This window comes from Mastomys coucha, unplaced genomic scaffold (assembly GCF_008632895.1).
Source record: "Mastomys coucha isolate ucsf_1 unplaced genomic scaffold, UCSF_Mcou_1 pScaffold5, whole genome shotgun sequence".
NCBI classification, from domain to species: Eukaryota; Metazoa; Chordata; class Mammalia; order Rodentia; family Muridae; genus Mastomys; species Mastomys coucha.
Window position 1 is genome coordinate 23,746,995 of NW_022196911.1, and position 15,039 is coordinate 23,762,033.

General features: G+C 46.6%; 1 protein-coding gene across 1 annotated transcript in view; it reads right to left on the reverse strand.

Annotated features, from left to right (window-relative positions):
- Positions 1–12,513, reverse strand: part of Kctd5 (potassium channel tetramerization domain containing 5) — a 25,477-nt gene extending 12,964 nt beyond the window's left edge. The window contains exon 1 of the mRNA XM_031353222.1: positions 12,184–12,513. Coding sequence (XP_031209082.1) covers positions 12,184–12,435 — 252 coding nt within the window. The 5' untranslated portion in view covers positions 12,436–12,513. The remainder of the gene's footprint in view (positions 1–12,183) is intronic.
- Between the last annotated feature and the right edge of the window lie 2,526 nt (positions 12,514–15,039).

The following is a 15,039-nucleotide window of genomic DNA, read 5'->3' on the forward strand; positions in this document are numbered from 1 at the left end:
TAAAAAAAAAAAAAAAGAAAGAAAGAAATGGGAGTCCAAGCAGCAGTCCACTGGAGAAAGCATCTCTAGCGCTGAACCCCAAAGCCTACTCTCAGGAGCCTCCCAGAGCACGACTGAACCCCAAAGCCTACTCTCAGGAGCCTCCCAGAGCCACGACTGAAGCCTGGGGCAGGGGCATGGTTAAGTGACCACACAGGGTACCTTCATTTCTTGCTGAACCACAGTTCCCAGGCTTTCCCAGTGACTACTCAGAAATCTCTAAAAAATCCTTACTCTGTGGTCAGCAGTTTGTGAATCTTAGCCATTGTAGGACAACATATGCACCCTCCTGCTGAGTCTGACAGAGCAGGAGCCCCACTTGGGGACTAATATTCTCACTTGTTCACCATAGCTACCTCCATGGAGGACCTGTGTGCAGTATGGGGTACATTCAGCCCCAGGTCATCTTTCCTACCATGCAGACCTGCTGGGAACACGTCCAGTATGAAAGCCACAGTCCTGGCTAGGGTCAGAGGAGGCGTAGCGATGGGGACAACAAAGAGGGTGATGCACAGAAGCTACCAGGACACACCCACGCCCAGGGTATGGGCCAGTGAGTTTCTGTCACACCCTATTCCAGACCTGCCATAGAGTGGCTGCATTTATGTGGTGACTGCTAAGTCCAACAGGGATGTAGTGTGGACCCCCACAAGTTGATAAAGGGTGAGGCTTCTACCACCAATGCAACCTCATAGCTGCTTCTCAGATAGGCAGGGACAGGAGCCCAAAGGATGCAGTGGTCCTGAGTCCAAGGTCTCTAAGGCACGACCACCATCCAGTTTCCCATCAGCAAGGCCATGTCAAGTACCAGGAAAAGAAAACAACTCCATACATCAATACAACATAGTGGCTTCCCTGACCAGAACACTGTCAGGGGCTCCTGTAGGTGCAGACCATGGGAAAAAGCTGTACTCACTGCCCTGTGGGAGCAGCCAGCCAGTCTTAGGCAGAGAGGACAGTATGGGGCACATGTGCGGGGTTCCTCAGAGGACAGTATGGGGCACATGTGTGGGGTTCCTCAACTCCTCGGATATAGCTGCTCATGGAAGCAGAGCTCACAGAGGTCTCAGCCACAAAGCAGTAAGCCTTCAAAGGCTGTCTTCACAGACATCCATTTCTGTATTTGGGGCAAGAACAACTGGTGTTTTCAAGGGTTCTTCCCAACATCCACAGGCACAAAATAATAGAAACTTGGTTTTCTCAGATCAAAGGGAGAAACCTGAGCTGTGGCTGACATCAAATCCCTGAGGCCTGGGAGGCACGGATGATGGAAGCCAGTGGCTTGCCCTAAGTTCTTTTCTCTTCCTGGGTCCCTGTTCTACCTAATGTGATTGTCTTTACTCCCTAGCCCTCCCAACTTTATCCTCATCCCCTCATCTAAGGACAACAGCTCACACTGCCACAAGGCTCTCCATTCTGCCACCTGTCCTTTATTCTTACAGCCATCAGCTGGGGTTGGGAGGCCTACCAGACTCTCAGTCTTCTGGACCTGTCACCCAAGCAAAGCCAAATGAAGGAGACCAGGATTCAGAAGGGCTGTGGCAGTTACTCCCACAATGCAGAAAAAAGAATGGTCCTACCTCAAGAGATCTCCACTCTGTAGTGTGACATTTTCACATCACCATGCTCAAGAATATTCATAGGGCAATGCCCCTTGACAGACCACTAGTAGATTAAAAAAAAGGTCATGGGGTGGGGCTCATCCTGAACCAGGATACTCTTGGGGCCTCTCTTGTCAAGCTGGCCATGGCTTCAGAGTCCAGTCTCCCCTGGGAACAACAACAAGCCTAAAGTCCTCATGAACACTAAGGGGAAGGTGCCAAGGGGAGGAAGGAAAGAGAGCAGGAGAAAGCTGTCTATTGAGTGGCCTTGTTCAGGGGCCTCCTGGAAGCTCCCAGAATAATAAGCGGCACGAGACTATATGAAAGTGACCCAGGCCTCCCAAGCACTAAAGGATGAGGCATGGGCCATTATGACAGATCAGAGGAGCCATTAGCATTGGATTTGCTGGCATTCACACTCGGCCTGAAAACCATCAAGTGGTACTGAGCCTTGGCCCAGCCATCTTCACTTGCAGAGTCTGGCCACCTCATGTGCTAAGTGTGGCTGGCTCTCACTGAACATGCTTTCAAAGATCTCTCCTCTAACCCAAGGCCCCTCTGGCCTAGAAAAGGACACATCTGACCAGGGGACTCATTCAGGCAAATGATCAGTTAGGATGACACCTCTCAGAGTACTTGACGTGAGATCCTGGCCACAGTGTGACTGTCTAATGGCAGAGGGCTGTACTCTGTCCAGCGTTTCAGTCTTAGAGCTGAGGGCTCACCACCATCAACTAAAGACTTAACTACAAGTTCCAGAAGTGGCAACAGCAGCCCAAGGAAACTTCTTACAGCCTTAGACTCTTTTAGCCAGTATCCTGTGCTTGGAGCCCAGTGTCCTGTTTGCCTTAAACCCAGCCACAAAAGAAGGGCAAGCCATGTTCTTTGTGGGGATCTCCATTTGCATCCAGTAAAAGAGTACTTAGACTTCCAGAAAATCAAGACCAAAGTAATTCAAAAATTTTGCTGAGCCGGGCTGGAGAGCAGGATGAACAGCAGGAACCTGAACATATCCATAGTCCTTTATGATTTGTGAAGGCCCCGCACCAAGCCTTCTGGTCACCCAGGGAAGAGAGCATGTGCTGAGAATGGCAGGAAATGCAAACAGGGAGGTAGTAGGCAGAGAGTCTCAGAGACAGCGATTGTCACCGGCTGGAAAGTAAAGCTGTGGCACCAGGCAAGGCAGTATGGCCTACGCGGTGCTACATACAGAGATGTTAATTTCCATAATCAAAAGCAACCTGAGGAGAAAGGTTTTATTCGTCTTACAGCCTCACACCACAATTCCATCACTGAAGGGAGTCAGAAGGCCTCAAGCTGGACAGAGTCCTGGAAGCGAGAGCTGATGCAGAGACGGTGAGGGGTGCTGCTTAGCTGCTTGCTCTCCATGGCTTGCTAACCTCCTTTTAGAGCACCTTGAACCACCAGCCCTGGGGCGGCACCACTCAGTGAGCTGGGCTCTCCCACATCATTCATCGGTTAAGGGGGAAAACAAAAACAAAAACAAAAAACACGACCACAGGCTGGCCTACAGGCCAATCTGGTGGGAGTATTTTTCTCAAGTGAGGTTCCTTCTTCCCGAATGACTCTCTAGATTGTTACAAGCTGACATAAAATTAACCAGTGGGGCTGGAGAGGTGGCTCAGAGGTTAAGAACACTTGCTGCTCTTGTGGAGGACCCGTGTTTGGTTCCCAGCACGCATGGTGGCTCACAACCACACATAACTCCAATCCCAGGGGATCTAATGCCCTTTGGCCTCTCTGGGCACCAAGCATACATACACGGGATATACATACTATAGACAAAACATTCATAAAATAATAAAATACATAAGTCATTTTAGCCAGGCACATGCCGTTAATCTCAGCACTTGGGAGGCAGAGGCAGGCAGAACTCGGAGTTCGAGGCCAACCTGGTCTACAGAGTTCCAGGAACAGTCAGAGCTACAGAGAAACCCTGTACTGAAAAAGACAAAATTAAATTAAAAAATAAGATAAGATTAATCAACACAATTGACCAGTTGTCAACTTGACACACAAACACATCACTGTTAAACCATAACCTTTCCTTTCTTGTTGTCCCCAAGATGTCATTAATACCAAAATCACAATATAAAACATATTGCAAACTTTTAAAGTCCTAGTCTTTAAATATTCAAACTTTATAAAAGTCTTATCTCTTTAAAACACTCATAATCTCTCTAAAACTCCAAAGTCTAGGCTCACCACTTAAGACACTCAGAGGAATCAAGGGAAATTGGAAGGTCATTTCCTCCACACCTCATCTCACAGCTCTCTGGCCAGTTTCTTCCGGTGGCTACTTCCTTAAAGCAGGTCAGCTGCCTAGACAGCCATCGACTATGGAGGCCAGAGTCTGGAGAGAGAGAGGTAGTGGAGTATGAGCACAACTCACACCAAATTCTCTAGGAGCTATGTGTGGGAGATCTCAACATGGAGTTGAGGGCCAAAATCCAAGGCCAAAGCCCATATGGCACAGATTTGCACCATGATGTGCATGGCAGTGCAGCTTAGGGCCCACTGTGGAGCATCCCAGGCTGATTCATGTTTGCAAGGCTGTGCTGGGAGACTGACAAGCCAGCCTCCAGCACTGCAGTCCCAGTGTGGGTAATACAGCTTAGGGCCCAGCCTAACATAGAAAAGAAAACCAGGAAACACAAATCCAAATACAAGACTTCAGTTCACTCACATAAAATCAGTAAGATGACCACCTGTCTGTCTTTACTGTTTATTTTTGAGGCGGTATCTTCCCATTAAATAGCCTTACCTGACCTTGAATTCACTGAGATCTACCTGTCTCTGTCTGAGTGCTGGAATTAAAAGTGTGCTCCTCCATGTCAGACCCCAAGACACTATCTAGATGTTGATTACAGTAATCCGGGCCAAATGAGGCAGGGACCCCATCATCAGCTGTGCTAAGAGCACACAAGACTTGGAAGGAAACCACTTCTGAAACCCAGCAGATTCAGAGTAGCTAGGAAGCAGCCAAGATATGTCACTGTGGTCTTTGTTTTCTCCTCTTCTCTTCAGTCCTAACATGATTTAGGGAAAAGCCTGTCTGTATTAGAATGATGGGAAGGTTTTGTTTTCCCATAAACGCATCAGAACTAAGACTGTTTTCTCCACAATCATTTGCCTCTACCAACCCCTCCTTCCCTACTTCTCAGAGGATCTGTGTCTGACCTACTTATAGCAGCACTGGCTGGAAATATGGCATAAAAAAGAGATCAAGGACTTAGCTCTCAACATTACATGAGAGCCAACTCCCCCCACGCATACACAACACCAGTCCACATCAGGCTGCTGATGCCCAAGTTGGCACTGAGTGGGCATAATGTGGAGGCTGAACCCCAAGCCTAAGCTACTGGCCACTGAGCCAGGCAGGGCAGTTTTCAGGCCTCAGAGGTGGTTCCCCTGGCCCTGCCAGAGTAGCTGTCTATGAGCATCTTCCCCAAAGGAGCAAATGGGCAAAGGTCAGGTTAGGCCCACATCAAACATGCTCCCAGGAGGCCTAACTCCACAAATCAATTTTTAAAGGAGTTAAGAGACAACCTCCAGAAACAAACCTGTCTCAAGCCTGTGTCTCTGGTGGAGAAAGGCTTAGTAAGGGGATGGTCATTAGTCATCCAATCAGAACACAGTCCCAGCTGTAGTCCTTTAGGGCATGATCCTAACACAGCCTCTTGATTCTGGAATTGCATGCAGACAAAGGTTGAAGTCACTATGCCTCAGGCAAGCCTCTAAGTTGAAGATGCAGGTGGAGAGTGTCACAGGTCTGCAGGGGTTCCTGGACTCACTCTCAAGACTCCAGTGCACCTGCACCCATCCCAACAGAAGGGACAAGGTGCAGCCACTAGAAAAGAATATACTCCATCAACTGTCCCACTAAGTCAAATGCATTGAATGTTGTATGTGCCAACACGCATAATCAACCTACTTATGAATGCTTAGATTTTACTCCAAAATTACCCCTTTCCAGTGACATATCCACATACAAACCTTTATTTATACTTTCTCGATTTGCTTTATAAATATTTGTCATATCTTTGGTACAGAAGAAGTCTTAGATATCACCAATTGCAATCGGGAAGCTGATGTTCGGAGACCCTGGGGTTCAGATTTGTAGTGAGGCCGGAAGTGCGGACTCCTGCTTCCAGGTTGCTACTGCACACCAGCGCCCACCCCTACCCCCACCCCCACTCCTCTCAGTTTTTCCAAGTGCACTGTGGTAAGGAGAGCTGAGTTCTCATTTCACTCTTGTGGAACTCATGCTGCCCTGAGCTTACCTGACCACCAAAACTACCCTGGAATGGGGCAGGGTGGGGGGTGGTGATGGGGGGGACACAATACAGAAGGAAGACCTCTGAGTGAGATTTGGGGTAAGGGGTGTGTTAGGGCTCTGGTTCATCGTGACCCTAGGTGTGGCCTGAGAGATCTGTCAGATTTCAAGAGTTATGACTTGAAGAATGTGTCCCTGCCCCAGATGGCACATTAATTACTCCTGTCTCTAGTTGGGAACTAGAACAGAGGACACTGGTAAAGCGTGCAGATGGGAGGTCTACGAATGCAGACTGAGGTCTGTCAACTGGAGCCCACTAATGAGGCTTCTGAGGCTTCATGGAACCAGGATGCTTAAGAAGTCACCCAGGGCAGGTTCCTTGAGCTGAGATCTGCTGCAGTGTCCTAAGGATTTACTAGACAGGAGCCTTCATGGGGAGAGACTTCCCAACTGCACCAGAGCCACAACATAAATTGCCATGAACATCTGCATCGCCACAGAAGGGTTCTCCGCTTTCCAGGACCCTTGGGTGGTTTCCTCCCTAGGTACACCAGGTGCAGAAGACCTACACACAAATCTCCCCACACACTGCCTCCTTTCTGCCAGTGAGAATGTGTACTTAACAGGCTACTGCCATCATCAGCCAGACAGTAGAAAAGAGAAACAGGAAATATGACCATTGACAAGGATCCAGACCAGGTGTGCCCAAGGGGAAGCCTTTCATGGCTCCAGTCTTCAAACCCTGAGCACTAGCCTCTCCATTCTGGCTAGTAGGTCAGCAGTCCAGGGCATTCTGGCCAGGACAGCCCAACCAGAGGTCCACAGCTCACCTGTGAAGTTCCCTCAGCTATCCCAAGGCTACTATCCTATCAACTTCAAGGTGGCTTCTACCCTCCTCACACACACCCATATGGGTAAACTGAGCATTGAACTCTTTCTTACCTTCTTGCTAGCCTCAAGGAGCAGGCCTCCAGTTTCTTCTTTTCTTCTTTCCTTTCATTAAGCACCTTACCTTATCTGCTTGAATAATCAACGTCAGCCCATACCGAGGAGCTGACCACCTAGGACTCATTTGCAAAACTAGGCCAAAAAGTGTGAAGGTCAACTGCTAAGCAAGAACCCACCAGAACAAAAGCAAGAACCCACCAGAACAAGAGCAGCAGCCATGCTCAGGACACATCTACTCTGAGATATTTGTGAACCACCTCAATGCTATCTCTGTGGGCACTGAGTACTGCACCAAAGCTCCATAGCTGTATTTCCTAAGCCTAAGGCATCAAGCATCTTACAAGAAAACACAGTGCCAGACCAGGCAGCTCTGCTCCTTCCCACAGCAAGCTACCCCTAAGCAAGGCCTAATGAGAGCCAGCTTGTGCCTAAACAGGGACAGTAAGCTAGAGTTAGCCACACAGACTCTCCCATTGGCTAGTAGCCCAGGGTATGCAGAGCGATCACCGATAAAGCAAAGTGTAGACAGCTCTGAAAAGGAGCCACTGTGAAGCCTGCATTGATGCCTCCCACCCCCAAGCCCCTGCTCCTGGGAACAGGAGCACACTCTCTGAGAAGGGCTGGTTGGTACATTATCTTGGTCTTATTGTTGTCTTCAGTCCTGAACTTTCAAAGCCAAAGCATCCATACCCCAACTCATAGGGGAATGATTAGCTCCAGGCTCTAAGAACACTTGATGTGGGAAAGCTTGCGGTAGCCAGAGTTTCTGTGCAAAATCAAAGCCAGGCACTGCCATGCTGGGCAAGCACAACTGACCTACACAAGTAGTGGACAGAAAGAAAAATGGGTTTGCATCTGCCAGCCACCTCCTTGCCACCTCAGAGAATACCCTGAGATCCTCAGAAAGATCCAACTCTTCATGAGATGACAGTCCTCTTGGCCTGCTCAGAACTTCTGAATGAGGAACACTGACAGAGGCGACCATACATAGTGAGAACAGGCACCAACTGCAAAGGGGGCGAGGGCACAACCCCAGGATGCACCATCAGGGCCAAGAATACTCACAGCCACATCCTTAGATGCCCACTCACAGCCTGTGGCCGACAGAACTCTGCCCAGTGCCAGGATGCTCCAGGGGCTTCTGCTGGCTAGTTTCTCTGATTTAGTTACAACACCTGGCATTCCTACTCCAAGCAATCCCCACCTCCATCCCATCCCTCAGTCTGCACTATTCCTTTCCTATCCTCCTAACCCTAAAGCTCACCAGCATCAAATGCACCCGACGTGGAGACAAAGAAGGAAGTAGAGACCTGGCTGTAGTAAACACTTTCCAAAGACCCACCTGCTGGAACTGTGTCTACAAGCTCAAGGCTGGGGCAGTGGTCCTATTCCAAGGGCAGAAGTTCATATGCAGGTGGCATTTTCTCTAGATGTCCCTCAGTCAGAGACAGAACACTATGCAGTTCAGGCTAGCTTCCAAACACACAGTATTTGCTGTTCCCTTTCCCCCTGAAGCACTGTCACACTAAATCACAGGCCAGTTGAGCTACAAACAGTAACTGTTTTCAACACACCATGGGATGCTGAAATATAACCAAAATGGATCAGATATCAAGCCTTTGCAAAGCACGTCCCATGAACAGATTAGAAGTGTCACACCTGGCCTGTCCCCAAGGATAACACTGGAGAGAAAATGACACACAACAGCAGATGCTCAAATGCACAACACAGCCATAGTCCCACTGGAGGGTGTCCCAAGAGGAAGTGAGAATTCACTCAGGCTGTCTAGAAAAAGAACAGAGTAATGGGCACAAGGTTGGCCCCTGAAATAAGAAGTCAAAGGTCTAGGGATACAAGGCATGGTGTGTATAAGTCCCCACCCCGGGCTATGAGGACATGGGCAACAGGTACAGCCCAGAGGACTGGATATAAGCTGAGAGGAGTCAATAAGCCCTGAATGTGTTTGCATTCTTTATGTCCTAGCAATCTATCTTTCCACATCTTTGGAAAGTGTCTTCCAGACACTTATTTCCCCATAGTAACTCTTGGCCTAGCCCAGACAGCAGTCTGTCTCTGGTGCTCTCCCATTGTTGTGAAACTCACAAAGTTCCTTTGGGAACTTCTTCCCTTACATCTTACCCAGGGCCCATCTTGGCATCACATTCTGCAAGGTAAACACTTAATAAACACCAATCAAATGCCAGGCAGTCTTCCACCAGGTCCCTGTTGAAGTTCAACTCTTAGGAGTACTCACCAGGCATCCTTTCCTTGATCTTAACTATGAGGTCAGAGCTTGGAGAGCCTTCCACGTGAATCACCATCCTGTTTATCTTCCATCATGTAATTAATGGCTTCCAACTGTTAACACCTCTTCCATTCTAACCTCCTTAGGATTTAATTATTAAGATAGAATCACTTGGGACACTCTTTCATCAGAACCTGGTTGGGGGCATGGGGGCACTGCAAACACAGAACATTTATAGATTTTCATATTTGAACACTCTAGTAACACAGCTAATATGAATTAGAACTACTCTTTCTAGCAACCTGTGACTAGAACAAACACTACCAACCATGGGACCAAGACTATATCTATTATATTTTTCTGAAGACAGGGTCCACGTAGCCTAGGCTTGCCTCAGACTCCCAATTCTTCCATTTCTACCTCCCCAAATGCTGGGGTTATAGGTGCTTTCCATCATGCCTGGGCTTATATTATTTTTATGTTCTGAATTGTGGTTTTATAACTCAAATCAAATGTTAAATAAAATTTAGACTTATTTTATGTTCTGTGTATGAGTGTTTTGGATGCCCATACTTATGTGTAACATGAGCATGTCTGGTGCAAAGGGGTCAAAGGAAGAGTGTCAGACCCCCTAGAACTGGAGTTACAGATAGGTGTGAGCCACTAAGACAGACCCCCTAGAACTGGAGTTACAGATAGTTATAAGCCACTAAGAGAAGTTCTGGGAATCCAACCCGGCGCTTCTGTAAGAGCAACAAGGTATTCTTAACCACCGGGCCAACTCTCTAGTTCCTAAATAATAAACTTTAAAGAACAACTAACATATCTTCTGATAACCTTCCATTGCAATAACGGAAAAACACAAATACGCACACACACACACACACACACACACACACACACACACACACACAATTTATGTGTGAGCACGTGTACCATAATGAGCACCGAGAAATCAGTGTACAACTTTCTTTTTATTTTTAATTTTGTGGGGTTTTTTTTTGTTGTTGTTTGTTTGAGATAGGGTTTCTCAGTGTGTAGGAACTCACTCTGTAGACCAGGCTTGCCTGGAACTCACAGAGACCCATCTGTCTCTGCCTCCTGAGTGCTGGGATTAAAGATGTGCACCACCACAGCAGGCTTTTTTGTATATGAATTTTTAATGACCTTTATTTTATGAGCATTAGTGTTTTGCTTGCATATGAATATGTGGGTGCTAGATCACTTGAACCTGGAGTTAAGAGAGTTGTGAGCTGCATGTGGGTGTTGAATATTGAACCTGGGGCCTCTGGAAGGGCAACCAGGGCTTTCAACCACTGAGCTATCTCTCCAGCTGTTTGTTTGTTTGTTTGCTTTCTGAGTCAATGTTTCTCTGTGTACACTTGGCTGTCTTGAAACTCTGTAGACCAGGCTGGCCTCAAATTCATATCTCTTCATGCCTCTCCCTTCCAAAGTGCTTGAATTAAAGGCACTCACCATCACTATCCAGCTCAGACTTTAACTTGAGTCAGATTTTCCTTCCACCTTGTGGATCCTAGAGACTCAAGTTGTCAGGCTTGATTGGCAGCAGGTGCCATCACACCAGCACAATAAAGGATAATTTATAAAATAATCTTAAAAGACAGTAAAATGAAGACATTTGACCTTAACTATGCTGAAGTCAAACAGTCCTAAATACATTGTTCCAGTGCTAAGTAAGCAAAACACACCAGAAGACAATGGCCAAGGCTGATTTAAAATCTGAGTTAATACACAAGACAGGGATGCCTGAGTAGAAAGACAAGAATGATTATAAATGCCCACTGTTTGAAAAACCAATAGTAAAACACACACCCACACTATAAAAAGAAACCAGCGCTGACAAAAGCCCATTTCTATCCTTCAGACTTCTGTCATTTTCTGGAAGGTCAATTCTTTTAAGAGTAAAGAGATTTGGTCAGCTCAGTAATGGGAACAGCTGGGGGGAAGGCTGTGAAGGACTACCACAGTAGTAGCTCAAACCCTAACTTCTTGATTATTTTGCAGTAACTCAGAGTTCTTATTTCCTGGTCATAATGCCAGGCCTCACTGAGAAGGTGCTCTGTCAGGCCGTTTAAAGTGCAATGGTCTCCAATCTTTCTGGAAAACCTCCTGAGTAGCAACTTTCAGGCTGGCAAGGCACAAAATCAAGTGCCATCATGCAGGCTGAACCAGAAAACTCAGAATAAATAAGGCTAGGAAACTGCCTTGGGGAGGGGAGAGAACTATTTTTTCCCTAAGTTTCAGTCCTGCACAATACTGATTTATCAGGTATGCAGTATACCACACAACTTTTGTAGTGATAATAATCAAAATACTTCCTATTACCACAGGTATTAATAGTATTAGCGTCTAATTAAATTAAGGATAAACAAACCACAAACTAAGCTGGAAATTCCTACTCTTTTCAAAGGCAGTGGGGAAATGAAGTCTGAAAAGCAGATCGAAAAGGATTCTCTAACTGGTCTCTCTTTCACAACCCTAAGATTTTTCTACACCTGGCCCCGAACATGAATTCAACACAAATAATTCATTTATTAGAAGTAAACTGACACCTTTAAACATTTGTACATGTTTAAACAGGAGGTGCCTGTTCTTATTATGGATGAGAAGGATGAAGCACAAACTCTGCAAGTCACTGGAAAAAGGGTAGCCACTGTGTCAACCCCCATGGCCTACGTTAATTTAAACGTCTGGAAAGTGAAAAGACCAAATGAATGCAAAGGGTTCTCAGGTTCCAAAGTCAGCAAATAGTTGGGCGGCGGTGGTCACACACCCTGGGCAAAGGAATCTACGGAGAAGAAAGTAGGGCCACAACAAAGCTTGGGTCCTTCTTGACCGAAGAACATGAAAGAGAGGCACTGTTAAACCAGAGGGCCAAGGCAGGTGGGTACAAGAGTGCCTGCCATCCTCCCTCCGGCCCAGGACGCTAGGCTCAGAGTGCCCACTCCGCTGGGCGCCCTCATTGTGGAGAGGTGTGTGTCGCGAGTGGCGACTAAGGCGGCCAGACCCCTGCTGACCCGCGAGGCCCTCACCTTGTCCGAATCTAGGTCGGGGTCCGCCTGGCACAAGCGGTACAGGAAAGACTTCGGGTCCCGGCACAGCGTCTGCCGGGTGGTGAGGAAGTAGGTGCCGCCGACGTTGAGCCGGACCCACTTGGACACGCCACTGGGGCGCTGAGCTAGGGCGCCGATCCCAGCGCTGCAGCGGCGGCACAGGCCGCCCCCCAGCCCCGCCCCGAGGCCGCTCGGAGCCGGCGGCAGCAGCTCGCAGTGATTCTCCGCCATGATCCTAACAAGCCCCGCCACAGCGTCCCTTCGCCGGAAGCGTCCGATCTTTAATACAGTCCCCCCGCGTTGCCCCGCCCATAGGTACGCCCCAATAAAGTACCCGCCCAGGGCTCAAGTGCAAGGCGGAAGTTCCGGCTCGAAAAGCAGGCCGGAGATTACCGCTTCCGGCCGGAGAAAGCCTCGGGTTATCATGGGCATCCCCGGCTCAAGCTCCGCCCCCACCCAAAGAGGATCCAGGACAGAAGAAAGTGTACACTCTACATGCTTTTATTACAAGACTACCGAGCATACGAGGGAAATCCATCATCCGGTAATTACATCTAAAGCACAGATATTTGGAAAAAAAAAAAAAGAAAAATTGTTTCATTAAATTATGATTAAACCATGACCAAATAGAAAATTTATATAATAAAGCCAGGAAAAAAGTTGTAAAATATAGTTTACAATAATTATTCACATTCAAGGCTGTACATCAATACATACAACAACGTGGCCCCAAACATGAATTCAATCCAAATAATTCATATATTAGAATTTAAATAACACAGACTAAACTAGAGGCTGACAATAGCCAGCAAATAACCTTATATAAGAATAAAAATACAAAAGTGTATATCCTAGTATCATTGCATTATCTGTTTTCATAAGTATTTTTAATTTTTCCTTTGCCTGTACATCACAGTTACAGCTACAAACCAGGTAGAGAATATTACACATGTTCTAACTGACTGCCACCAACCTGAATGACAGCAATAGACTATTGATTCATCCTACTGTACGTGGCTAATGGAACAGCCGCAGCAGCTCTAAATACTGTAAAAGTTTTTAATTTGTGCATGTCCAATCACACTATGCTCATAATGGAGGTTTTCACCTGAACAAGGACCCACTTGTAGTCATTAACCCAGATGATTAAACTAGGGTGGACTACATGGGGAGGGAAAATTTTGCCATTTGTAAAAACTTCTATACAGTTTGGATTCTTCATATGGAAGAAATGAATTACTGGGGATTTTCAGGTATTCGTATTGGCTAATTCCTTTGCTTACCACTGCAAAAGTGCTTTTGACAGAAACAGCTCCCTTTGTAGGCTGCTTTTCCACATTCTGACTTATAACCTTGAAGTGTTAGGCCAGAAGCCAGTTATCTTCAGAGGTTCTGAGAGTGGTCCCAGCCCCGTCAAATCTGTCAGGGCCCTTGTCATACTTTCTACCCAAGAGGTGCTACACCCACTGACATCACCATCAATTTATGTTGGGTTTTGCATTAAAGCAAATGGAAAAAGTGTATGGGAGCATCTTTACCATACTCAGAGCTGTTGCGGCCTCCCAAGTCTCAGCTATGAACTCCCCAGGTCTATGGAACAGTGGGGAGAAGCCTTGAGGCAGAGGAGGGCAGGAAACTGATTTCTGCACATCTCTAGCCCTAGACTCTGACAGTCAAGTAACACTGAGTATGGTGCCCAGAAAGTCTCTGCTGCATGTTTCCAAATTGGACCAGCAGGCCCCACCCAACACAGATAAAGATCCTCTCTTCCGTGCAGCACTGCGGCACACAAGGAGGTTTACATCAGCACCAGCTGGGATGCCCGTCCTTGGCAATGAAAACGTCTGGCCGCTGTGCTGTCCTGAACCCAGACCTGAACTGTGCAGCAAGGACACCCACAACTGTACTTTTGGTAACACCCAATCATCTGTGTGGTTACTTTTCCAAGCAGAGCTTTGTCATTCTGCTTTGCTAACCGATTCCCAAGTGGCCCAAATGCACTTCTGAGTCTATAAACTTAATTATGAATTATCCATTAGGCGTGTAGCAAGGTCAGTTCAACACTTTATCTCTGCTGACTTTGTAGATGCAGATTCAGTACCATCATGGACACAAAGTACAAGATTCTGGAACCATCACCAAGCACGTGGAACCTTAGCAGCAAAGATGAGAAAGAAGTGACATGCAGGAGCAGATTCTTGCAATGAAGGTGAAGACTGGCTTTTGAAAAAAAATCTGTCACAAAGGAATCTGCAGTAATGAAATTTTAGCATTAAAAACAAAAGCAGTCATAGTCAAACTTTCTTGGGAACACACAACTTAGCAAGAAAATCTGTGTTCAAAATCTGTAGGGCACAAGGAAGGTAGGTTTGTAACTGGAACTCAGAGCATCTAAACATCAGACCAAGGAGGAGGAATACCCAAAAATACCACTTCAGGTATGTGAGGAAGGGGTAAAATCAGAATAAAAATCAAAGACTTATAAGTATATTCACCACAGCATTATTTAAATAGCAAAAACAAAAACAGAACACAAAGGAAACCAAAACCCATCTGAATGTTTTACAACAGGGAAACAATTGGATAACTTATACATTTACAACCATTTGACTCCACAATTATCAAAAACATGCTTTTGAAGAACTACTCACGGCCATGGCATGGAGAAATGCTTAAGAGAAAATGTCAAGTGAAAAAGCTGGATGTAAAATGATGAATGTTGTATGTGTTCCCAGTTTGGTTTAAAAAGCAAACAAGGACTGCACATCAGTGGTAGAACACTTGCTTAGCACTCCTGAACCTCACAATTCAATTCCCAGCACTGGAACAAAAAAA